Source organism: Mirounga leonina, unplaced genomic scaffold, assembly GCF_011800145.1.
Source record: "Mirounga leonina isolate KUSES-001 unplaced genomic scaffold, KU_Mleo_1.0 Mir_151, whole genome shotgun sequence".
NCBI classification, from domain to species: domain Eukaryota; kingdom Metazoa; phylum Chordata; class Mammalia; order Carnivora; family Phocidae; genus Mirounga; species Mirounga leonina.
The window spans coordinates 84,356,258-84,381,896 of NW_023270377.1; the positions used below are offsets into that span (position 1 = coordinate 84,356,258).

Sequence of the window (25,639 nt, forward strand, 5' to 3'; positions counted from 1 at the left end):
CCCCCGCCGAGCAGGGAGCCCGATGCGGGACTCGATCCCAGGACTCCAGGATCACGACCCGAGCCGAAGGCAGTCGCCCAACCAACTGAGCCACCCAGGTGCCCCACAAAAGTCTACATTTTTATCAGCAGAATGCTTTCACAAAACTGGGTATGAGATGTGTTCAGCTAGAACATACTTTTCTTTTTTTTTTTTTTTAAGATTTTATTTATTTGACAGAGAGAGCACAAGCAGAGGGAAAGAGAGAGGGAGAGAGAGAAGCAGGTTCCCTACTGAGCGAGGAGCCCGATGTGGGACTCGATCCCAGGACCCTGGGATCATGACCTGAGCCGAGGGCAGCCGCTTAACCGACTGAGCCACCCAGGCATCCCTAGAACATACTTTTCAAAAATAAAACATGTTTGAGGTATTCTAGACAGTTATCCTTTTGTTTATCCATGACAACTGAAACTAACAATCAAATGGATAAAGCAATCCAAGTCTAGTCAAGTAATCCTTAGGGCATATATATCTATCTATCTATCTATATCTATATATAAAGGCTTTTTAAAAAGTTCTTTCTAGATGGATTTAATGTAATTCACCAATAAAGCATCCTCAGAAGCATAATAAAAATTCTACATAAAATGACATAGCCAGGGCATAGGAAGATATACAGTTTGATGAAGATTCAAAATGGATGCTAACATTAAAAATGAGCGGTCATGCAATTCCTGTATAATATAAAGATCAGAATTCTAGGACACTAATTTTGCTTCTAATTTATAAACAGTATGTTTATGGGACTGCAAATAGTGTGTGTGTATATACGTGTGTGTGTGGGTGTGTGTGTTTGTGTGTATAAAATCATCAGTGGCAAATGTTTTGAACTATCATTTCTCTTCAGAAAAATTGCCATTCAACATGTTGTATTTGTAAATTTCACCATATAGCATGAGGATAGCTGGGCTGTATTTTCTATTTGCACATGCAAAAATGTTCCTGAAAGATGAAATATATCTATTTTAGTGGAGAACCTGATCTTTTTTGTTCTATTTTAAAATGACTAATTTCTGACTTCTTCCCTCTTTTGGTTCTACTCATGTACAAGTAGGAGTATGGGAACATGCCCGAGGCCGCCAGGGCAGTGAACGGGCTCACCTGTGTGCACACGTACCCATATTGACAAAACTCACACTCACACAATTACACGCCCAATGCCTGGGAGCAGTTTTAAAACTGTCTTTTGGGTATGTGCTGTGCTCTGCACATTATCTTATAGTCTGGAGCATGTATAATGAATGCCTAGAAGTGCTAGAAAGAATAGCAATGAAGGGGTTAATGTAGAACACATATAGGCAAATATTGTCAACTATTTTATTCAAATGTTTGGAACTTAAACACAAAATTATCATTAAGTTTTCACAAAATGAGGCATCTGTCGCTTGAAAGGAAAAAAATATTTCAGAAATATGTTTACAGAAATGTAAAAATATTAGGCATCGAGACAGATGTGAACATATTCAGTCACTTGTCTTGTCTGTCAGTCTTCCTCTGAGCCGAAGATCTTATTGTACTCACTCAGCATGAGCTCAGCTATCTGGTTTTGGTATACCATATGTATTGCCATGTTCCCCATTTCATCTTCAGCTCGCAGAAGGGTGGGTCCAAATACAATCCCTAGGCTTTGAGTGGACATGAGGTTCTTGGAGGCTCTGGCCACAATCCTGGAGGGAGAGGGAAAGACAGAGATTCTATGAGTTTGAAGTTAAATTGTGGCTACCTTTGATTTGTAAAATTCCGTGTTCTTGAATTCTTTTTCTTTTTTTCAATTTCAATTTAAAGAAAGAAAGTAAGGGCAGTGATGGGCTTTGGCAAAACAGAGAATGCAACATAGGCAAAACATTTTTCTAGTTCTAGAAAGACAGTAACTTTACCATGACGTTTTGAAATCTTCTACTATTTGTGCTTCATTGTAGGAAAATAGAACCTATGACTTTGGGGAGAAGGATTCATTGCCTTGTACAACTTTTTGTCCCCATAGTACTTGGACACTTTGAGTGCTCAATAAATGTGGAATGAATGAATAAATAAACAGCAAAAATTACTGTGGAAAGTTAACAAGATTCGGCCTTTGAAAGGTTTATAATCAATGGAAGAAACAGGTGAGACATGCCTAAAATATATAAGAATCTAAACACAATAAATAGAATAGTTTATGCATAGTTAATGATAAAAAGTTGACATAGACCAAAAAAAAAATAGTAAGTTTTTAGTGATTGGAGTGAGAAAAGTGTTCTTGACAAATACTAACTGCAAGATGTTTTGTAGAGAAGGTTGGTTCTGAGACATTTAGGTGTATGGCAAAATTCTAAATGTCTCCATTCATTTTGGACATCCCATCTAGCTCATATTGCAATAAAATATGGAATCCTGTAGAATTTGCACAGGAAAAGAGTCCCATTAGAATCGAAGACATCTTTGCTTGTGTGAGGACTCTATGGGGAGTTGGAATACCAATGAAACATTAGGATGTGGTTTTATTAATGGTAATGCCTTTCCTGCTTCAATACAGGACTCTTAAAAGGAAGATAAAGCCCATCCTAGATACTGAGACTTTTAAACAATGATGCTTATTCTTACCATTAAAGTCTACTTCATTTTATATTAACATTAGGAAGGCGAGGTTTTAGTGATGTTAAGGAAATAGGATTAGCATATGGAAGGACAGGGTGCTAAGAATTCTAAACTCTACATTCCACCAGACATCTGGACCCAAGGGAACTATGAGTGTAGAGAATAATAATGAGGCAAAGGAATTTATTGCAAGGCCATGGGGTCTCCATCTCAGAGCCTATTGTGGTACACTGGAATGCTGGACTTAAGAGGACTCTTTGTTTGATCCTCTATCAGAGGGCGCAGGAAGACTTATTTCCATCTCTTCACAGACCCAGATCTCTCAAGGACCACTTCTGTGACCAAAAAGCCATGCCTTCTCTCTCCTGAATGAGACTGAGAAGGACCAAAGCCATTGATTTATGACTGACCACCCCCCCCCCCGCCAGCACAAGTTCATGGCCAGCAAATGCCCTTGACCTAATCACTATAAAAAAAAAATCAAGTGTTGTTCTAAGCAATGGTATTATCTCATTTAATCCTCATAATAATCCCACAAGGTGGCTTCTGTTATTCAGCCCATTTTACAAGTGAGAAGACTGAGGCCGAGAGAGGTGAAGTGCCTGAAGTCAGTGCCTGATGAAGCTGAGGTGCAAACCCATGGAGTCTGGTTTGGGAGCATCATTGCCGTGGTGTGTGTTAGGACTCCTACCCTTAATTACTGGGCTGGTTTTTCATTCTGTCACCTTCCATAGATTATAAGATCCTTCCATAGAGGGTCTGAATTTGTATTCCCTACTTCAGAATTGTGATTGACAGCCTGATTCTAATAGATTTATTGTGCACAAAATGAGTTTCAAATTTGGACTGAATATTCAAGACATTCTGCCTCCCATTTTTCACTTTTTTTCTGCTTTATGAGGAGAGCATTTGCACCTATGAGCACAGTTGACTTGGCTACATTCTGGAAGGGGTTCTCATATTTTAGAGTGTCAATGAGTTATCAGAAACTTCAAGTTTAAAGTTTCCTTTGGAATATAAGAAACTCTGCCACTTTGCTACTGCATTTACCAAAAGCCTGTAGAATGATTTAAACATTCTCTTACCCTGGAGTGGGGACAAAGGGAGTGAGCGAGCCTTTGCTTCACTTTAATACATCTGTTTACCTCAGTTTAAGATCTCTCTTGAGCCTTTCCCAGGGCCCCTTATTATAAAAGTCATTAGTAAGATTTACTGTGAAGGAAAAACAGAGTTTTTTCTTTTGATTTTAAAGTAAGACTTTTTTTGTGATATTCATTGACTCCATCACAATAAAAAAAACAACAACCTCGTTAAAGGCAAATATGAAAGGAAAACGTAACTGTTCAGTAGAGTACATATTAGGTAAAAGTTGCCTTAACAACTTTATCCAGAGCTAGCAAAGATCTAAGTTGATAAGATTTTTGTAGTGGAGAACAGGGCTCAGAGGTAATAGGGCATGGAGAAGGTAGAAACAGAAGCAAGAAAGTATTGAAAGAGTGAAGGTAAATCACTGACATAAGGCATCTTGACCAACAGGGTAGAGGAAGATTAGGGCTGGAGTCCAGGGAGACTGAAAAGGGAAAGGGACATGTGAAGATTAATTGAAGACTGAAGATGTATTTTCCTAGTCAATAACAGCTGTAATTTCAGTTAGTAGCAGGAACAGTGAAATTTGGGATAGTCAGGAGACAGAACTGCATCAAACTCAAACAGGTGAGGCTAGAAATCAAGGGAGACCCAAGAACTGACTATTAGAGAGAGTGTCCAGAGGCTGTCAGGAGGATACAAGGGTAGAAGCTGGGAGAGGTCTATAGCATCTGGAGAAACTTGGGTGTGGGGAGGGGGCGCTCAGCTTTCCAAGGCATCCCAGAAAGTTACAGCATATAAGACATGGGCTGTGAGGGAGGCGAAAGAAGGCTGAAATGGGGCAAGACTAGTTTTCAATTTTCCCCAGAGTTCTTCATATTTTTCCTGCTCAGCCAAAGGCCTGGTCTTTGAATCCACAGTAGGACCAAATCTAGAAGAGGACACAAAGACTGAGTTTAAATAGGATTGAGAGTAGGAGGCTAGAACTGCATGTCAGAATCCACCTCGGGGAAAGATTTCTCTATCTTAGCCAGTGGGTTATGCAAGAAGACTCTTGTGATGGATTTGTGCCAATGCATCAGTTTCCTAAATTTCCTGTGGACAAATGTTCATTTTGTGCTTTTATGCATGTGTGAATGTGGAGCATTCATTCCATCTCAAGCTTGTATCCTTTCTGTCCATTTCTCTGCCCGCTTTCTACTTGATTTTAATAAAACCAGCTTTAACTTATGAGTGCTTTAAAATAATCTTGTTATCAGTAGATTTTACTAAACAACACATAGTTTTTTGTATTCTTGTTATATTTACATTACCGCAGGTTAAATTTCCTTAACAGCTTGGAATTTTTTCCTAATTTTGGAAAATCAAGTTACTTGCAACAACTTTTAGAAAAATCAAATGTAGTTAAGAAAGTAAGTTAATAAGACAATGTGGAAGTGTATTAAATAGAATACATGCTTTCTGAATCACTGTTAGAGAATGTGTGCTTGTGTGTGTGTATATATATATATATACATATATATATTTACATATATATATATATTTCATTGGCAATTATTTTTCTGAATATCAACCAACCAGTAGTTGGTGTGTTGAAATATCAAACAACTTTTCAGTTAGAAAAGATGCTGAGAATGAAGATGATTTTGGGGTAGAAATCACCATCTACCAAATTATATGATTTATGTAGATAGGCAAATACATTCTCATATCAACATTTAAGTTAGATTAGATTCCTTTCTAATAGTGGGTAGCAAAGAAGTCCCCCAAACTGAGGATGTCTTGGAATATGTATTAAGGCCGTTATAAACTTCCTTATTGAAATGTGAACTTACCTATTCTCTACCTCAATAAACTGTTAAATAGTGAAGTGGTTTGTTTAGGACTGCATAGGGAGTCAACCATAATTTCAAAGTACAGCTAGAATACTATCCTGAAAAATTATTTAAATATTAGAGATTTTTTGTTTGGTTGGTTTGTTTTGTTTTTACTTCAAATCAAAGAATATCAAAATTCCCACTCCCACTGTGGGGACCAGCTGGGTATTACAAGTGCCATTATTTCTCAAGATTTGAACCAGTAAACATATGTAGAGGAGAAACAGGCTAGTGAAGGCAAGAAAAACCATGCATGGAAAAATAAATCCAGTCTAGTACCAAAGATGGAAAACTCTCAAAAACAGTAAGTTATACTTCCAGTAGCTTAAAATGCAGTTGAGTCATATTTTTGGAAGGGAGGGTCTGACCAGTAACCAAGTAGATTTTTACTATGGGTCTAACGATATCTTTAACTAAAGTGAATTCTGCAAAACCCCCTTTCTGTGATATGATTTACAAAAACAGTCATTCCAGAGTAAAATAAGTGTTGGAGAAAATTGTATGCCATTTTTTTCTTCTTGGAAATTCACAATACACAATAGCCTAATAAAGGCTCTGAAAAGTCCTGAAGAAAAATATCCCTGCTCATCTTTGTTTGACTCATGTCTTCTCTAGCTGACTTGGATGTCATAGATTCTCTTTCCTGAGGAGCGTGTATTAGGAACTGCTGCTCAAGCTTGCTTTGCTAAAGGCCTACTATAGAAGTTTGAAAATGTTACGGATTTTACTCTCCTATGCCACCTGGCTTTGGAACTCTGTAGTAGCTAACTCAAAGAGGTCAGATTGTGGTCATTTCTGGAAAGTTCCACCCCTCTGGTAGGGCTTAGATTTCATTAGGCCTTAAACTCCATGACAGTGTTGTAAATTTTGAGCTACGATTTAACCTGTTTCCAGCAACGAAATGAAAGAAACTCCCCTTCTATGGCAAAACAAAGACCAAAAGGCAAAAGAACACATCTGAATGAGAAAGGTGAGAGCAAAGACATGGTTGAAAGATTAATGTACAGTGAATTGATGGATGGGTAAGGAGGTGCACAAACATTCAGATCTTACAACAATATTTGGGAATTCCTCTACATGGTTGTTTACTTACCATTAATTTATTCCCAGAAATCCTTACAGCAAAGATTCTAAGCAACATGAAGAGCTCAAAGTTTAGTGACTGTGAATGCTTGACTAATAGGAAGAAGACCCCAAACTGCACTCTTTTGAAAATGGCTATTTATTAATACTGCTTAGATTAAAATAGCCTGACAAAAATAATTATGATTTTTAAAATTTGTTCATGAAATAGCACTTGATATACATTCACTGTAAAAGCAATTCTAATACTGTGTTAAGTAAAATTCAAGTTTATAAAATCTTGAAATGGGTAAGAATTCATTTTTCTGGCAAGAGCCGAAAAAATGATATACAGTTTACAGCATAAAAAGGAGAGGAAATGCCAGAGCTACTTTTTTGTTGGGTCCAAATGGAAGGAGCAATGGTCCATCAATTTAAGATTATTTTAGAAATAATCTATGATCCAGTGCTACAGATGTTGGACCCCAGACAAAAAAATCTTTGCAGCCTTCTGCTGGGTACGTTTTTTTCAAAAGTGAGCTGAATTGCTAACCCAAAGAAATTTCTTAGTTGCTTTAAATCACAACCAAATGACTCAGACTGAAAGAGAGCTTTACTATAAAACTCAAAATTAATGCTGAATTAAGAAGACCAAAACATTTAATAATAGTTCACTTCCAAACAAATATACAGATGCAAACTTTCTTTTAACTCTGTGCTTTGCTGTTACCATAGTGACTTGCAAAGGAAGTTGAAAGCCACATAATTGCCTGCAGGACAACTCTCAAGTTATTGGAGGTGTAGCAGAAGTGTTCCCTTCCGTATCTCTGGAATGCTGTTATTTTCCAACACACATAACTTTAGGATGGTTTAACTTGAATGGGGGAAATTGCAGTGGCAAACGCTTTCTTGCAATCAGCTCACACCTGCCTTACAAAATACAGCGTAGGCACTGCATGTGAAATGTTACGTGTGACTTTGACCACTTGAGTGAAGAGAAGCTGTTAAAAAGAGAATAAATTTTTAATGTGCTTGACTGATGATTCCTATGTGCTACAACTATTTTGAGGGGATCCTTGCTAACCATAGCTTGCCTACCCTTGGTGTGCACAAAGTATGCTGCTGTTTGTTTATTGTGGTCTTTTTTTTTTTTTTTTAATAAGACTGGGGACTAGGCAGGAATTCAACCTTCTCCCTTACAGTCATGGCTGTATGTTAGAAAAAAATTTCAAATATTGCAAAAGCAGAAGAACTTCCACCAATGTTTTTGTATTTAACACTAATGTGTGTTGACATGGTCGTTCATGGGTAATTCAGCCATTTTTAATACATTAAGTTACAAATCAATTGGTTTAAACTAATTATAAAGTCTTCAAATTTATATCCAAATATTATATTATTATTTTCCAAAGCAAGTTAACAACTACCCTCTTAAATGGGAATCATGGCTATATGCTGACATTTTTGCTTTTAAATAATCTTTAAAACCATGTGCATGTAATTCTCTCAAAGTGCATTCTGGAAAAGGAGTTTTATATAGCAGTTGCATATTCATAGCTGACATGGCCTGATTCTTTGCAATTAGTAAATACCTTTTTACGCTGATTTTAGCACAGAAGATTGAAATATTTTCAATTACTTGTTTCATACTCATTGATTGGACATTATAGGGAGATTCTAAAGTATCTTCAAAGCAATATTCAGAAGATCTAACAAGACAGGTGGACTTGATAAAGTAAAAAAAAAAAAATGAATAGCCCATGGGCTTCAAAATGACTTATGTCATTTGTATTCTATAAGGTAACAACACCATGGATAAAATGTATTCTATAAGGTAAAACTACCATAGATAACAACACCATAGACAAAAAAGGTAACAACACCATAGCAAACTGACTTATTTCCAAGGGAGTATGTATTCTATAAGGTAATAACACCATAGATAAAATATTATAGCCAAAGCCCTTGCATAATAGATAATATCAAAAAGGAACACTAATGGTAATTACTATTTGTTGAGTATCTATTACATGCTAACCACTGTGCTTCACATATATCACAATTTTCAATGGTGGATTTAAAAATCTGATTTAATTTATTTTTTTCTGATTATAAAGTAACACATTCTATTAGAATTTGAAAAGTTTAGAAAAGTATAATAAAGAAAAAACCCACTAGTAACCATAATCAGTAACTCAATGTAACTATTATCCATTCATAAAAATCTATTGAGTGCCTACCAGGTATTGGACACTGTTTTGGATGTTAAGGGTAGTGCAATGAGTAAAACAGACAAAATCCCTGCCCATATGAAGCTTATATTCTAGTGGGAGAACCAGACAACAGATAGTACACCAATCAGTATACCATGTGATTTTATTTATTTATTTTTTTGTCATTTTTTTTATTCTTATGTTAATCCCCATACATTACATCATTAGTTCTAGATGAAGTGTTCCATGATTCATTGTTTGTGCACAACACCCAGTGCTCCATGCAGAATGTGCCCTCCTCAATACCCACCACCAGGCCAACCCATCCTCCCACCCCCCTCCCCTCTAGAACCCTCAGTTTGTTTTTCAGAGTCCATCGTCTCTCATGGTTCGTCCACCCCTCCGATTTCCCCTGCTTCATTCTTCCCCTCCTGCTACCTTCTTCTTTTTTTTTTCTTAACATATATTGCATTATTTGTTTCAGAGGTACGGATCTGAGATTCAACAGTCTTGCACAATTCACAGCGCTTACCAGAGCACATACCCTCCCCAGTGTCTATCACCCAGTCACCCCATCCCTCCCACCCCACCCCCCACTCCAACAACACTCAGTTGCAATGTGATTTTAGCCACTGAAGTACAAGAAAAACTGAGAAGTAGTTCTTTCACTGATCCCAGCAACCTTTTAAAAAATCCTAGTCACCCAGACTAAATAATTACCATTAATTTATTCCCAGAATTCCTTACAGCAAAGATTCTAAGCAACATGAAGAGCTCAAGGTTTAGTGACTGTGAATGCTTGACTAATAGGAAAAAGACCCCAAACTGCACTCTTTTGAAAATGGCTATTTATTAATACTGCTTAGATTAAAATAGCCTGACAAAAATAATTATGATTTTTAAAATTCGTTCATGAAATAGCACTTGATATACATTCACTGTAAAAGCAATTCTAATACTGTGTTAAGTAAAATTCAAGTTTATAAACTTGAATCACCTCCAGAGATTCCTGTTTACTTAATATGGGTGGGGCCTGCCTGCCTGCAGATAATGTAGCCCTCAGATAATTCTAATGAGCAGAGAGTAGTGGGAAATGTGACACGTAGTAGACAGGGTACTCATGAAGCGCCCTTGAAGGAAGGGACATTTGAGCGGGGACCTGCTTAGTTGCACATACCAGGGGAGGGAGAATCCCGGGTAGGGAATAGTAGGTACAAAGCCTCAGTGGTGAGGTTGTGCTTGGTGGTTCTAGAAATAGAGAAGGGGATAATGTGGCTGAAGACTGGGGAGTAAGGCAATGGAGGTGGGAGATGCTATGGAGAGTCTCATGGGCCTTGGTAAAAGTTCAGGATCTAATTCCAAGAGTGTGGGAATCCATTCTGGGGTTTTGAGCAGGAGAATGACACCGCCAACATTTGGGTGATAGGAAGTATAAACAATGTATCTTCATAGGTATTTGAGAAAATCCTTTTTATATAACTTGTACCCAGCATTTTTCACTTTGATCATGAGCAATTCTCATGTCTTACATATGTAATACATATTATTTCCTCATTACCTTATATGGGACAGAATGGCTTGTACCCTATACCCAAGGATTTCTTGGTATAAGTGAAAGGGATATATAAAAACATCTTTCCATGTATTCTTCCTCCACATTTTGGAGTATTTCTTTAGGCAGTGGTTCCTAACCAGGGGAAATTTTGACCCCCACCCTGTTCCCACCCCCAACACTTGGCAATGTTTCAGACATTTTTGATTGTCATGACTGGGTGGGGAGTTGCTACTGGCATCTAGTGGGTAGAGGCAAAGGATGTTCTTAAACATTCTACAATGCATAGGATAGCCCTTCATCACAAAAAATTTTCCAGCCCAAAATATCAATAGTCCTGCTGTTGAGAAACCCTGCCTTACAGTAAAATAGTAGAAATGTAACAACGAGATACAAGGGTTCTCAAACTTTACCATTCGTGAGATTAATTTGGAAGCCATGCTAAAACACAGATGGCTGAGCTCCACCTCCAGATTTCTGATTCACCAAGTGTGGGGAGGGATTGGGAATTTGCATTCCTTACAAGTTCCCAGATGATGATATTGCTCTTCCAGGGACCACACTTTGAGGACTCACACTAGATCATTAAGTTATAGCTCTTCTTTTCTTAAAATATGATAACATGTGGGAGGGAGTACTAGTCCTGTTAACATCATCATCATCAGGTATTACTCTTTTTAAAATAGTTGCCAATTGATAGGTATTTTTCAATGGTCTGTCAGTCTTTGAACTTACGATTCTTTGAATTTAGGAAATGTGTGCAAAGTTAAAGAAAAAACAAACAGCCATGTGGTGGATGCTCTCTTCTGCGAATAGCTCTTTGTATCTCCTGTTCCCTTGCTCTTAATAGAGCATGTAATTTTGTTTGTTTGTTAGTTTAATACATTTTACTTATCTTGTATGACAAAACTAATGCATAGTCTTTGAAAAAAAAGTCCTAATCAGGAATATCTAGTATAAAAAGTAAAAAGCCTCCTGTTTTCTAGTCAAACTCCTTATTGGTAACTATAATTAATAAATGAATGTTTTTCTATCTATCTATCTATCTATCATCTATCTATCTATCTATCTATCTATCTATCTATCTATCATCTATGCATCTATCTTTATATATATGTATTTTTCTTTTTAAAAAGAATGAGATAAAAAAATACATAATATGTTATAATTTGCTTCCCCCCCCCCTTAACTATGTATCATGGGCATCTTTCCAAGTCAGTATATATAAAAATACCCCATCCTTTTTTAAAAGTTGTTACATTTCATAGTATGGAAATACCTTAATTTATTTAACTATTCCCCTGCTGGTTGGCTTTTAGGTTGCTTCCAATTCTTTGCCATTAGAGACAATGCCACAATAAACATACTTGTATATATAGATTTGTAAGATTTTTATGTATTAAGAAGCTCGATATTTCATGATTTTTGTTGTACTTCTATTCTCCCAATTCTTTGGTTCTTTCATTTTATTTATTTACATTTTTATATTTGCAATCCTAGTACTATTTCTTTTGGAATTTCTATCATTGTTTTTGTTATTATAAAATTCACCCATTTAAAGAGATCAGATAAATACCGTGAATGTTTTCTCCTAGTTTTAAAAATAATTTTATTTTTCAATATACCCTCTAATTCGTCTTAAATATATTTTTGTATGTGAAATGTGATGGTAATCTAAATTTATTTTTTTTGTAAAAGCTAGCTAATTTCCCCAATAATATTTGGTTGCATAAATTGCCTATTCTCCATTGATTTTTGATGTTACATTTTGAGGGCAGTTCTCTATAGTCACAGACACACATACCTGGAATATCCTACTTTGCTGTGTATATTCTGAATGAGCACTTTGCTGCTTAAATCGTTTTAACTTTATTATAAATTAGGGATATTCCTCCTATTTTTTTTTCTTTTTCAGATGTGAAATAAAATTCTCAGATGAAAAGAATGAGACTGATAAAGATTGAATAATTTGACCAAAGCCATGTAAGAAGTGGAAGAGCATAGATTAAAATGCAGATTTGGGATATGGGTAGTCTTTCCACAAATAATTTGGAGTCAAGAATTTTAAGTTTGAAATCAAGGGGTTTCTTAATGGTGAGGCCTGGGGCCTGGGGAAGACTGGGGGAGAGAAGGGAGTTAGAGTCAGCAAGAAGTCTTGTGAAACATATTATGATTTTTTTAATCACCTAATTCACATCCAAGGATGTATTTTATAGAGTCGAGAAGGGTGTTTTAGGTGGAAGAAAAACCAAAATAATTTGTATTACTTTTTTCTCCAGATTCACACAGTGTTTTAAACTTTTGAAAACACTTGTTTCTCATTGTGAATGGAAAAACACTATTGGCAAAAAAGGTTGAGAATTTCAGGTATGGTTTCCCTTAGGTGCTTTTAAAATGGTTTTGCCCATCCACATTTGACCATGTCAGCAGTAAAAGAAGTCTTAATTTTTATGCCCCCTGAGCTCTGCTGATTTACCAGCAGCTACTGATAATGGTAGCTAGGAAGACTGATTTGAGGTGAAAGGCTAGCAAATATATTACATGTTGGGATTATCTTTAGAAAGGAAAACATGGTAAGATCATCATTATTCTCTACATGAATTTGTCCAATAAGACAGTTAAGGAAACTAGTGTGTCATAGAAACATATTCAGAATATTGGAGGTTGTGCATGGACCAGCATTAATTAGGCTGACCAGAATAAGTCACCTAATTATGAAAAATTAGTGGAAAATACAGAACTTAAATATTTGCCTTGTGATGTTAGACACAACTAAAAGGAATGCTATCAATATGCCAAGTCAGAATTCATCAGTCTTTTAGTTTTCCTTTTCACATAGGTGAGGAGAAAAGCTATTTTACTTCCCACTAAGGGCATCTGTGTCAAACCTTCAGTAGTTTTCTTGAAAATTGTCTCCTTACTTCAAAGATCCCAGAATAGCTTGAAAGAGAATGAGTTGCCATTCGGGCATCATCATTCAATCTTCCATGCTTAATTTTACTTTCTGAGAAAAAAGTAAGTTTTAGATACTTTCTGTAGAGACTTGACTTTAGGAGAGACACTGCACAATCAGAGCACCAAGGTGACCATGCCCAGCACAGTGACATGTTCATCAACGGTGGAGTGCAGACACTGAAGGTGTTCGATTTGGAAAAGAGAATAGTTAGTGAAGTTGTGATGACTGAGTGCAGAGAAAGCCATGATATGGAAGAAAAAGTCGACTTTCCTCTTGGAAATCCAGTTTCTGGGATTAGCCCAGAGACCAACTTCACCTTCACATGGAGAATTCAAGTTGTGAAAACAGACGAAGCTTCTTCAAAATATTCATACTTATTACAGAAAATTTAGGAAAATGCAGACAAGTTGAAATAGAAAATGAAAATCCCTCATAATTCCACCACTTAGATATCACTGCTATTAATGTTTGGTTTTGATGTTTCAGTATGTGTACCAGAAAAATACTATGAGCATCTGTCAAGGTCATTAAGTATTTGGACATAAAAGAGCCATGAGTCCACCATCAGGACGTGTTCAGTGATGGTCAAGTTCTTCTATTAGATGGCAAATTGAATGACATCTAAAATGTGGTTTGGGCTCCCAGATTAAAACAAAAGAATGGACATTCTGGGAAAGTCAAACAATCATTTAAGATGAGGTGGGATAATGTATAATAACTGAGGTTTCTTCCCCACCCTTCCTTGTTCTTCTTACCTTTCCCCCAAGATTCCCCAGTGCTGCTGACTAGCAGCATTTTGAGCACAGTGAAGGGATGATGCAGTAGAAAAGCAGAGAACATGCTTTGGGGTTTTGCAAGAGAGGGCATGTGAATTCCAAGGACTGTATCTTTTTTTTTTTAAAAGATTTTATTTATTTGACAGAGAGAGAGACAGGAAGAACAGGAACACAAGCAGGGGGAGTGGGAGAGGGAGAAGGAGACTTCCCACTGAGCAGGGAGCCCGATGCGGGGCTTTATCCCAGGACCCTGGGACCATGACCTGAGCTGAAGGCAGACGCTTAACGTCTGAGCCACCCAGGTGCCCTGTAAGGACTGTATCTTTGAGTTGCGCCCAAGGATTCGGAGTTGCAGCCATGGCCTAATGAGTGGACTGGAAGGTAGATGAAGAGCCAGGTTACTCTGCTGCCAGACAAGAGAGAGATTCTTTGGACTGGAAGAAGGAGAGTGAGGGAGAAGAGAGCTGAGACTTTGGTGAGGTCCCACAGAAGTGGTCCACTACCAAGTCCTTCCTACCTCGTTCCCTGAAAATACAGGCTCTTAGAAGGTTTGAGGATTCTGAGATCAGAAGGGCTCCGATTCTTCTTGGGGGGAAACCCAAGGATATAGCAGGACTCCAGAGTTCCTCATGTTCAGTATATCAGAAATAGAAAGATAGAAATTCCTGCATGGCAGATCTAGGTAAAGGTGACATAAGATAGCCTCACAGAATTCTGCCTCAACAGTGACTGAAACCAGATCTGGGACTGGAAGTTGGGGATGATGACAGAAAACCAGAAGAGAATGAAGATCAGTTTAGACAGATGACAAGAGCCAGACAACTTTCTACCCTGCTTATCTGCTTTATTATCTTTTTCCAGTAGAATGTAAACATCTTAAGCACCAGGATTTCTTCTGTTTTTGTTTAGTACTGTATCCCTAGACCAAGATTAGTATTTGGCTCATAGTACTAGTGCCCACCAAATATTTATTGAAATACTGTATAAATGGATGGTCTACCTGGCTGCAATAAATGCTTAGGCTGTACATAGCCCTCCAGAACTAGAAATGACCCAGGAAAATGTCTAGAAGACACTCTGAGTTGACTAAATCATTTAGAAGAATGTGCCTTGGAAAGGAAATTAGTTTTGGTTATGGCACAATAATTACATTTCCTGCACATCTGAGTTTCATACCTACTCTGTGATGATGAGAACATGAAGGCAGAGATGAAGAGAGTGAGTATTTCTGGAGACCTTGTTAGGGGCCTATAATTGTACAGCGTGACTTTCCTTCCTATGTACTATTGACAATGAGTTTCCAACATGTACCCAGTTTGAACAAAATTAGAGAAATGAACTTAGAATAGAATGTAATTTTTATCTGGTTTATATTATGGATGTTAAAGATTATGATACCATCTAAAATCTGACCACCAAATTTCATTTTAGGTAAAATACTCAATGTATCTGCAAAAATACAAACGCCTTCAAAGTGTATATAATGCTTGGCTCAATGACAGAAACTATTTATTTTGCTTTTACACACATAAATTTATAATCCGTACTGTGGTAGAGAAGTAAAATGTGCCAGTTTCTACATATGTCCTGTACATATGGATGTCAGACCAACTCATGATTTTATTATTCAGCTCACCCATTTGTAATCACCTGTTATAATAAATTCTATGAGCAGGATGAAGTGTGTCATTTTTTAGGGACCATGATGGAGCACTATGCTGGGCTTTATAAAAGGGTCTCCTAGTCTCCAGACTGCTTATGGACCATTCCTATATTTACCAGTTTGATAATGATGGTGGCTGCTTTGGATGCAGAGATGGGCCACTCAGATTCCCCGCATAGCTATAGGAAATGAGGTTAGCAGATGGCCTCAATTGTCTTCTTCAAGGTTTACTTCAACTGCAGTGAGCCACCTTGCCCAAGGGCACTGACTGACCCACTGCAGATATGAACGTGGCCATTTCCTCTCACTGTGGGACAACACTGATGGGCTGCATGGATTCCAGAGCTCCCGATGGAGCTGGCTGAGGTTTCATTGGGTACACATCTCTATTCAACTTCTTCCGCCCAATCCTATTCCCACCGTCTCCCTTCCACAGAGGTCCCTAGTAAATAACCTGTGTGTCAAATTCTATTTCAGGGTCTCCCTGTAGAGAACATAACCTGTGACTATTGGTTCCAAAAGTGGCCCAAGAAAGGCAGCACAAGATAGGGATTTGGAGCCAGATCGCTTGCTGCCTGGCTGGCAATGAAGAGTTGGTCAGTGGTGGCAGCCAAGTGCAATTGGGTCTTGGCACAGGGTGGCAGTCCAATTGTTAAAACTCCCACTGGTGGTGAATTGAGATGTTATATCCATGAAGGAGAGATGAGTAGTTGGTGTAGTGTATTAAGCATTTAAAAATAATGGTGGGAGTTTGTGGATAGTAACTGCAATATCAATGAGATTGAAGGGCTATTGCTAAGCACCATTGATACTCTACAAAAGTGTTGTTTGCAGTTATAGGGCTTTTACCCTGCAAATCAAGGTTGCCTATAGGAATGCCCATTATAGAACTAGGCTTTTGGTTAACTATGGGGATGATAAAACACTGAAATAATAGAGGCCATATGATAGGACTTAATTGTTAGAAGTCAGGTAGATGTAGTTACAATAATAAGCAGCAGGGACCAGGGACAGCCAAGAGGACATGACTCACAGAGAATTATGAAGATGGCTAATAGAATATGGGATCCCCAAGAATAAAGTAAATGGGCAGCTAACAAGGATGTTATTCAGCTTGTATCACTGTATTAGGATGATATATCTAGTCATTGGGCTATGCTGCTATGTTTGAGCAGCTACTGCTGCTCCTGAGCACTTGGGGCTTCTTGTCCAGTGACCAGCAGGCCAGAGAGTGACCATTTAGGCAGGGGTCATTAACCCTGATCAAGTGGAGGAGGTTGGGCTGCTGTTATACAATAGGGATGGGGGGTAATATGTGTGACATCCAGATGATCCAATGGGGTCTCCAAGTTCTTTGTTACCCAGTTGTGACAGAGATGGTTAATGGATAGGGCAGTGATCCTTGAGAAGACATGGTGATCAGAGCTTGGGCCCCTGAGTTGTTGCAGTAGGTCGGCCACCATGACCAGGGGGAGGTGATAACTGAGGGTGAAGGGAACTAGAAGGGACCATGGAGGAGGGAGACGATGAGTGTCAGTCATGGGCTGGGGTCCAGCTGCAGCTGCCAAGCCTTGGGTTGGTTCTTCTTCAAAGGTTTCATCAGGAAGTGAGGCCTACTGGAGTCCTGGGGAACTGCCCCAAAACATACATAAAGAATGGATTTATATGCACAAGGGGTGCACTATGGTAGATTAAGATGTGCTGCCCAGGTGTCTCATCAAGGAAGGACTATTGCTCCAGCTGCAGGTGTTAGTCAGCAGTGAGCTTCAGTGGTCTGGTCCTGCAAAATGTGCCTCAGCTGAAGACAGCCTAACCCCAAGAGAGTCTTAGAGATAGCCCACAGCCAATGACTGATCACAGTAGGGGTAAATGGGCCAAGACAGTTTGGTCCCTCTGGAAACAACTCTGATGGGCCATAGATGCTCCAGAACTCCTGTGGGTTGGCTGGACTTTGTTGGGCCACATGATAGTCTGACTTCTCTTTTTTCCCCAGCTTTCCTTCCATTGGTGTTCATAGATAACCGTCATCATATGAAATCCAACCTGTGATTATAGTCATGAGCTCTGGGGAATTAGAGAAGTTCTAGTAAAAAGAGAACTGCTTGAGAAAAGGACACCTAAAATCTAGTTCAGAGTCTAGCTCTGATCAGCTCTGCGTTCATGAATCATTCCCTTCCACTCCAAATTCATGTTTTATCATTAACAAAACTGGGATAAAACCTACAAACATCTGGTTATAAAATAAATTGTGGAGATAAAAAGTAGAGCATAGGGAATATAGTCACTAATATTGTAGTTAACGTCAAAGGGGAAACAAACAAACCTGGGATAAAGTCATAATGCCCTGTATGTAGTACTTCATATTTTCCAAACTTGTTCTGGTCATTCTAGAGCAGAGATTCTCAATCCTGGCTGCATGTTAATATCATGTATGAGGCATTCAAAACCATATCAACGTCCAGGACCGCCCACAGAGAATCTGTTGCATTTAGCCCGCAGTGAGGTCTGGGTATGATAAAAACTCTGTGTGTGATTATTTGTTTCTGGGATGAGAACCACTGCTCTAGGGAGAATCTGGAATCTCAGAATCTTAAGTTCTTGTTCTCCGTGTATTTATTGACTCTATGGTCTTATATAGTCCTGACCAGTTCTCTGAGCCTCAGATTTCTTGTCTAGGAAGGAAGGTTAATGGTAAAACTGACCTCCGGAGTTGTTTTGAAGATTAAGTGAAAAGTGTGTGCAAAACTTTTCGCAAATTATAGAAATGTTAATTTTTGTCATTGTGATAACATTTACTTCTGTCAATTGTTAGTTTATAAACAAGGAAAGGGAAATTAGGGCTCATTGGTTTCCCACTTTGGCTAGAGCTTTGAAAGAGCAAAGAAATTGCACAGAGATCCTGATTTAGTTTACAGGATTGAGGCCTAGGTGTCTGAGTTTCTAAAAAGCATCACAGGTAAATCTGGTCTGCAGCCTCCCGAATTTGCTGTGATGCTTTTTAGAAACTCAAACACTCTGAAGACTTTTGACTAAATGACCTGTCTAAAGTTCACACAGCCAACTAAGTAAAAAAGTCGATACTCAAATCTAGGCCTTTCTATGCCTTTCTTGAGTTTTCTCTGCTATCATTCATACTGAGTTTTCATTCTTGCACATATATCTTATCATAATATTATGTGTTAGTCATAAACATAGTAATAGAGATAAGAGGGATTTTGAATTCAAAATGTTGTATAACTATAACGCACAATATTTAATGGTTATTAAATATTGAAGTAATTACTCCTATTCCATTAGAACTAAACCATGTGATTTGTGTGCTTTTAGTGACTAAAAGGTGAAACTCTATAGGTAACATAAGATATTTTTTTTAAAGATTTTACTTATTTATTTGAGAGAGAGAGAATGAGAGAGAGCAAGCACATGAGAAGGGGGAGGGTCAGAGGGAGAAGCAGACTCCCTGCCGAGCAGGGAGCCCAATGCGGGACTCGATCCCGGGACTCCAGGATCATGACCTGAGCCGAAGGCAATCACTTAACCAACTGAGCCACCCGGGCGCCCTGGTAACATAAGATATTTTTAAGAACCAAGCATAAATTAAACAAAGTGACACCAACGCTGAAATAATGTAAGCAAGCATAAAATGAAACATTTCAGTGAATTCAAAGTAATGTACTGCAACTGTCCTGTTCCCCTAGCTTGAACACACTGACTTAATTTGGCATCACAAGGGAAGAGAATAGCATAAAGACAGAGAAAAGATAAATAGAGAAATGAAGATCATTTTAGTGTGATCATGACCAAGCCATTCATATTTCTCATATAGCCTGGAAACAATCTTATACTTATTGGAAGATGTGACCTTTAAATGTTCCTTACTTGCAAAAAGACAAATATTCTAGAAGCCGGGTGTTAGCTTATGGAGTCATCTGTCCTGCCTGCTCTTCGATTCGAGGCTACTGCAGGGAGAGTGCAAATTGTAGATGAGCAAATGTGTTACTTATTCTTTTCATTTGCAGACTTAGGGTAAGCTTCCGTTGACAGTTCCCTGATTTCTTTAACATAGCAAATCTTTAATCAGTCTAGAAATGTTGAAATGTGATTTTTTACAGTGAATTGACCTGAGTTGAGTACTTGAGTTGAAATGTGTATTTTTCCCCCTCAAAAGCTGACTTGTAGGGAAAAAAATCAGATATTCCATGATATACTTTGCCTTAGTGACAAGATGTTTTTGGGGAAATCATCCAAGCTTGAAATAAAATCTTTATTGAAAGTAATTCTACATTCATGCCAGTCAGATACATTGTAGGATTAGACCAGATATCCCAGGGGAAAACTACAGTATATGCACCAGGCAGAGTTGATTATTTGGACCTCCTGTCATTTCTTAACTTCCTGACAATGGCTGAAGCATTCACGGTCGCTACAACTCTGTTTTCATCTTTATTTTGAGAGAAAGTTAATACACTTTACCTTAACTACGCCAAATGTACTGGAAAATAACCCAGTAATAAAATGCACCCCGCCTACCAAGTGATATCTGTATGTAGAGAGCATTTAGTTGTGCATTTTAAGGACACAAATATGAGCAGCAAATGACTGAAAGATATTGTGATTATTTTTTCTACTTGAACTTTTAAATTTTTCTGGCAAAGCCTCCTTTGTGCTGTCTTAAAATCAATGTATATATATAATCATGGAGCCAAGTAAATGGCTTTCATTGTAAATTACCTTCAAATGGCTGGACAGCCTTTATTATTATCATTATTATTATTATTATTACAATTAAGGAGTAATTAGGTTACCACTGTTATTTGATGTCAAGAAGAAAGACACAGGTATGTCAGGTGACATTTGCTTCAACTTAGAGAATCAACAACAGCTTAGGATGTCGCTTTTGGAAAAAAAATCATAGAATTTTGGGGGGGGCATAATTAACACTGTAACTACAGAAGAGAGAAAAAGGCATACCTTCAAATTCAGACTTACATTCTGATTCATTGTGAAAACAACACATCATTGTAGTTCTAGAGGAAAGGAAAAGACATGATCCCCAATAGACATCTGATAATAACCATGTTCATTTAAAAATTCAGAACTTAAATTTATTATTCTCATTTTTTGGTTGTATATTCTAAAATTCATCGCTGTCACATCATCAAAGAATGGAGCAAGAAGGTGAAGTGGCCCATGACTCAAGTTTAAGGACAGAAATGATAGTCTAGTATTATGTTCCCCAAAATTATAACCTACTCCCCTAGACAAAGAAGTCTCAATGTGAAAAGAATATGTGGTCTGAGAACCATATTTTGTACCTGAGCAATGCATTGGTTAAAAAAGTTAAAACTTAAGTTTAAAAAACTTTGTTTTTAAATCTAAACATAAACAAACGATTGGTCATACAACGGAATATTATTCAGCAATAAAAAGGAAAGAGCTATCAAACCATGAAAAGATGTGAAGGAAACTTAAAAGCTTATTACTTAGTGAAAGAGGCCCGTCTGAAAAGGCTGCATACTCTATCATTCCAAGTATCTGGCACTCTGGAAAAGGCAGAACTCTCGAGACAGTAAAAGATCAGTGCTTGTCATGAGTCAGCAGGGAAGGAGGGAGAAGTAGGCAGAGCACAGAGGATTTTTAGGGCAGCAAAATTATTCTGTATGATACCACAGTGATGGATACATGCCATTATACATTTGTTAAAATCTATGTAATCTACAACAGTAAGAGTGAACCTTAAGGTAAACTATAGACTTTAGTTAGTAATAATGTATTGATATTGTCTCATCAATTTCAACAAATGTACCACACTAATGCAAGATATTAATAATAGGGGAAACTGTATGTGTGTGCAGGGGGAGTACATGGGAACTCTTTACAGTTTCTGTTCAGTTTTCTATAAACCTAAATCTGTTCTGAAAAATAAAATCTATTAATTTAAAAAAGTAAAAAAAAGAAAAAAGATAATGACAGCAGATTGCATACACTCAGGGTCCAGAAGTCATTTTCCCTGCTCATCCAGCCTTATGGCCACACACATCTGAATTGCTTTGCACTCTGTGTCAATCACCATATCCAAAACCATATTTAAGCCTGTTTCTGCTAGGGAACCTTTAAAAATTGTATTCTGATCACTTCCTTATTTGCTTTCTTGGCATTTAAACATTCAGATTGTATTACATTGTTGTTGACGTGTTTTTATTTTTATCTCTAAGTTATTTCATGCACATATGTTTTATCTCCCTCAATTAGATTGCAGAATCTTTAACTTTAGGTGGTATGTCACCTTCAGCTTTACTCCTATTTTCATTTGCAATAGAAAGTTTAGACATTCTATACCTTTTTATGATTATAAATAGTTTTTACTTTATAGGTGGCTGAAAGGATAAGACTTTTCCTCATCTGGATGCCTTTTTGCTCCAGCAGAAGGGGAGCTAACCTGAACAGAAATTAGGAACTCCCCCATATTTTTCTATCTACAGTTGCAGCAAAGCTGTCCACAGTCCTCCTCTTAGCTGTTCTCTCTGGGGTCCAAGAAGGAGAGCCAAGTTCACCAGCTAAGATGTTAAGTCTCTTTCCATGTCATTCCTTCTTCCCTTTCTACTTTGTCCTGTCTTCTCTTTTTTTACTTTCTTTGGAAAAAATTACAGAGAATGACCAGAGAATATAATATGGAAATACAACAATTGAATGTAACATGTAGATGAGGTTTTTTTGGAAAAGGAAATTCAGTAAGTACAAAACATCATCCTTGAGTGTACCATTTTCAAAGGTTTTATGAGGTAGTGTGAAATTACTTTAGGTTAAGGTGTCAAAAATAGAATGCAGGAGTTATGAGGTTTGTGTTGGAAAGTCTTGTTTCCTGACAGATAATGTCTACATCACCCAAGTGGGAAAGAATCCATTTCTCTGACCTATAGAATTGTGTAGCAATCCAGGAGTCCTACCCACCCAGATTACCACAGAAACCTGGAGGAACAGGTGATTCCATGAGGAAGATTTAGTCTCATTAGTGTCCAACAGTTTTACTGTTTGGATGGAAGATCAACTTGTACAAAGAAACAGAAAGCCTGCCTTTCTCCCCTGACTCCACATTTAACCATGTGCAAGACTTGAGGGATTCACTTAGCCTTCCTCAGCATCAGCCTTCCCTTTGTAAATGTAGATTGTTGGGCTGGACGATTTCTAATTGCCTGTGCTCTAAATCCTATTGTTGAGTAATGTAACCTTAAAAAAAAAAAAAAGTTTAAACCCTTTTTTCTTCCTCAAACTTGAAATAATTTGTAAGGAAAGTTGACAAGCTTGAAAACACATGGCAAGCATAGTCATCAATTGCAAAATAAGGGAACCCTGAAATGTTAGGGGTTTGTAGTAATATTTTACATTATGTGTGTATACTTTCATGTATATGTTTATGCATACTTTATATGTTATGTAAAGGATGTATATGTATATCTTTACAATAAGATATACATTTATTTATTAAAATAAAGACTGAAGCAAAAAGGCAGACACTAGGGATTTTTGAGGAAACAGACATGAGCCTCCTGTTCTCTTGGAAGCATAAGGGTGTGTCTGTAGTCTGCATTTTTGTTTTCATAACACCTATGAAAGAATGGTGGCAATGGACCAAGAGACCCACTCTGGCAGAGGATGATACACAGGTTTGCTTTACCTGGCTGATGCTAGCTGTCTGCTCTGCAGGGAAGGACCCTGAAATTGAAGCTGCAGTGTGAAAGGGTGATGTGACCAACAGTAATGCCTACATGGGATTTGGATGGAGAATGGTAGCATATGTGCCAGGAATGTGCCATTCAGCGGAAAAGTCATTTCAAAAGGAAATCAGATACATCTATAGAAGTAACACCAGGTATCCCTGGATGAGAAGAAATCTGGGAACTTGAGAGGCAAGCTGCTGGGGGGGGGGGGGGGGGGGGGGTTTGAACCAAGTTACCTTTAAGTGGGTATAGAAAAAAAAAAAGGAGAGGGAAAATTATAGCTGTATAGAGGGGTCAAAGTAGACAAATAGTGAATTTAGAAATATGTTAGAATTAGTTTTCAAAGATAACTGTTTGAAACAGACTTAAAGAAATATATATAAAAGAGATTTGCTTTGGTGATCCTCCAGATTAACACATACATACCTGCTTCGTTTTTTTTTTTAAAAACAATTGTACAATATTCAGGATATGGATTTTTAACACCCAGTTCCCAATGGATGTACATTATCTCTCCAGTCCACCCCCATGTTCTGTTGACCTTATAATCATCAAAAGATCAAGTCTTTCTGTGGTCGTGTGCACATATTGAAGAGAGAGTCATAGAAAGGAAAAAATATAGTCTCTTAATGGTTAAAAAAAATCTACTAATGTCAGTTGTTAAGTGGTGATTTTATTAAATAGTGATAATAGAAAGAGGGAAGATCTACAGGACTGCTGAATAGAAGGGTCAATGGATTCTATTTATTTTGTGTTTATACATTTGTACTCTTGCATGGCGCCTCCTTGAAATGCCTTATCTGGAAGGATTACTAATATGACAACACTCCTGATTTATAGAAGCCCAATTAGGTTAAACAGTTTGATTCATTTCAATTGGATTAAAAAAAAAATCTCTTGCTGAATCTGAATTCTTGCTTCGCAACGAACACAAACTCACACTCATTATTACTTATGGTGCTTTTCTTTATGGATGAAGTGCTTCCCAGCCAAGTAGCAGTAGTCACCAGCTGATGACCATAAGGAAAGGCAAACACTGTCAGTAGAATAACATCCTTAGCCAAGTGTTTATGTTGGATACATATACAATACATAACTGTTCTTAACTAATGATACAAAGTCGGCCTCCCCATGTTTCTCCCTTTGTATTATTTCTCGCCACCCATGGGTTGAGCAAGATTTTCTCAGGACCTAAGCCCCACCCTTAAAGTAAGTTCTGCTTTTTTGCAAGCTGGATTTATTCTTTCTAGCTTCCAAGTGAATATCATGCATCAAATAACTGTGAGTTAGTTATAAATAAAATTGTGGTGATGTGACTGTTAATGTAGTTTCCAGAGGTGGTTAATTTTTGTACAGAGTATCTTAAACAAAGAAATGATCTGGATAATTTGGTATTTTTAAATGTTGTCCTTTATAATCTTTTCTTTATATTTTCTTTCTAAACTTATTGATTTATTATATTCTCAATGAAGATTTTTTTTTTCTTTTCCCCTGTAGGCAAGGAAAACATCTACATCTTCCTACTAAGAACTTTATTTTCTTTCTTCTTCTTGCTCCAACTTTCCTTATTTTAAATTTTCTCTAACCTATAACCTGGAATTTTCTCTTCAGTTGACTCAAATAATGTTTTACTGGGATTCTGCTGACCAGATATTCGCTTGATACGTTGATTCACAGATACTGCAGGATCTGCCGAACTACTGGGATGGAGGAGGGAGGAGGTATTGGACATTAGGGGTGAGGTGAAGGCAGCTAGATCAGAGGGAAGCTGGTACAGTCCACAATATGACTCTAGGGGCTACAAGAAAAGAGTCAGTACAGAGACCACAAGAAGCTGGGTGGCACAGGTTGGTAGAATAGTTTTTAAAATCCCATGGCCAGGAGAGGAGCAATATTTGTGGGAACAACATGGTGATTGTTTAAATCAGTATGCCACCATCAGCAAGAACACCCTTACTTATTTTTCCTGACAGAAGCCTTTTGAGATAGGTGCTATTGTTAGACCCATTTTAAAGATGGGCAACTTGAGGCAGGCTGTCTAGTGTCACAAAGAAATGGTTGTGCCAAGATTTAAACCCATGTCCTTTGGGTGCAGAATCTAACTTGTTCTATCGTTGTCC

The 25,639-nt window shown here is 37.7% G+C and overlaps 1 protein-coding gene across 2 annotated transcripts in view; it reads right to left on the reverse strand.

The window, feature by feature from the left end:
- Positions 1-536: 536 nt before the first annotated feature.
- The window catches only part of ARHGAP15 (Rho GTPase activating protein 15), a 600,902-nt gene continuing 575,799 nt past the window's right edge, over positions 537-25,639 (reverse strand). The window contains exon 14 of one of the 2 annotated variants that reach the window (XM_035008115.1): positions 537-1,706. In XM_035008115.1, the coding sequence (XP_034864006.1) occupies positions 1,523-1,706 (184 nt within the window). In that variant the 3' untranslated portion in view covers positions 537-1,522. The remainder of the gene's footprint in view (positions 1,707-25,639) is intronic. The other variant, XM_035008116.1, reaches the window with a different exon arrangement.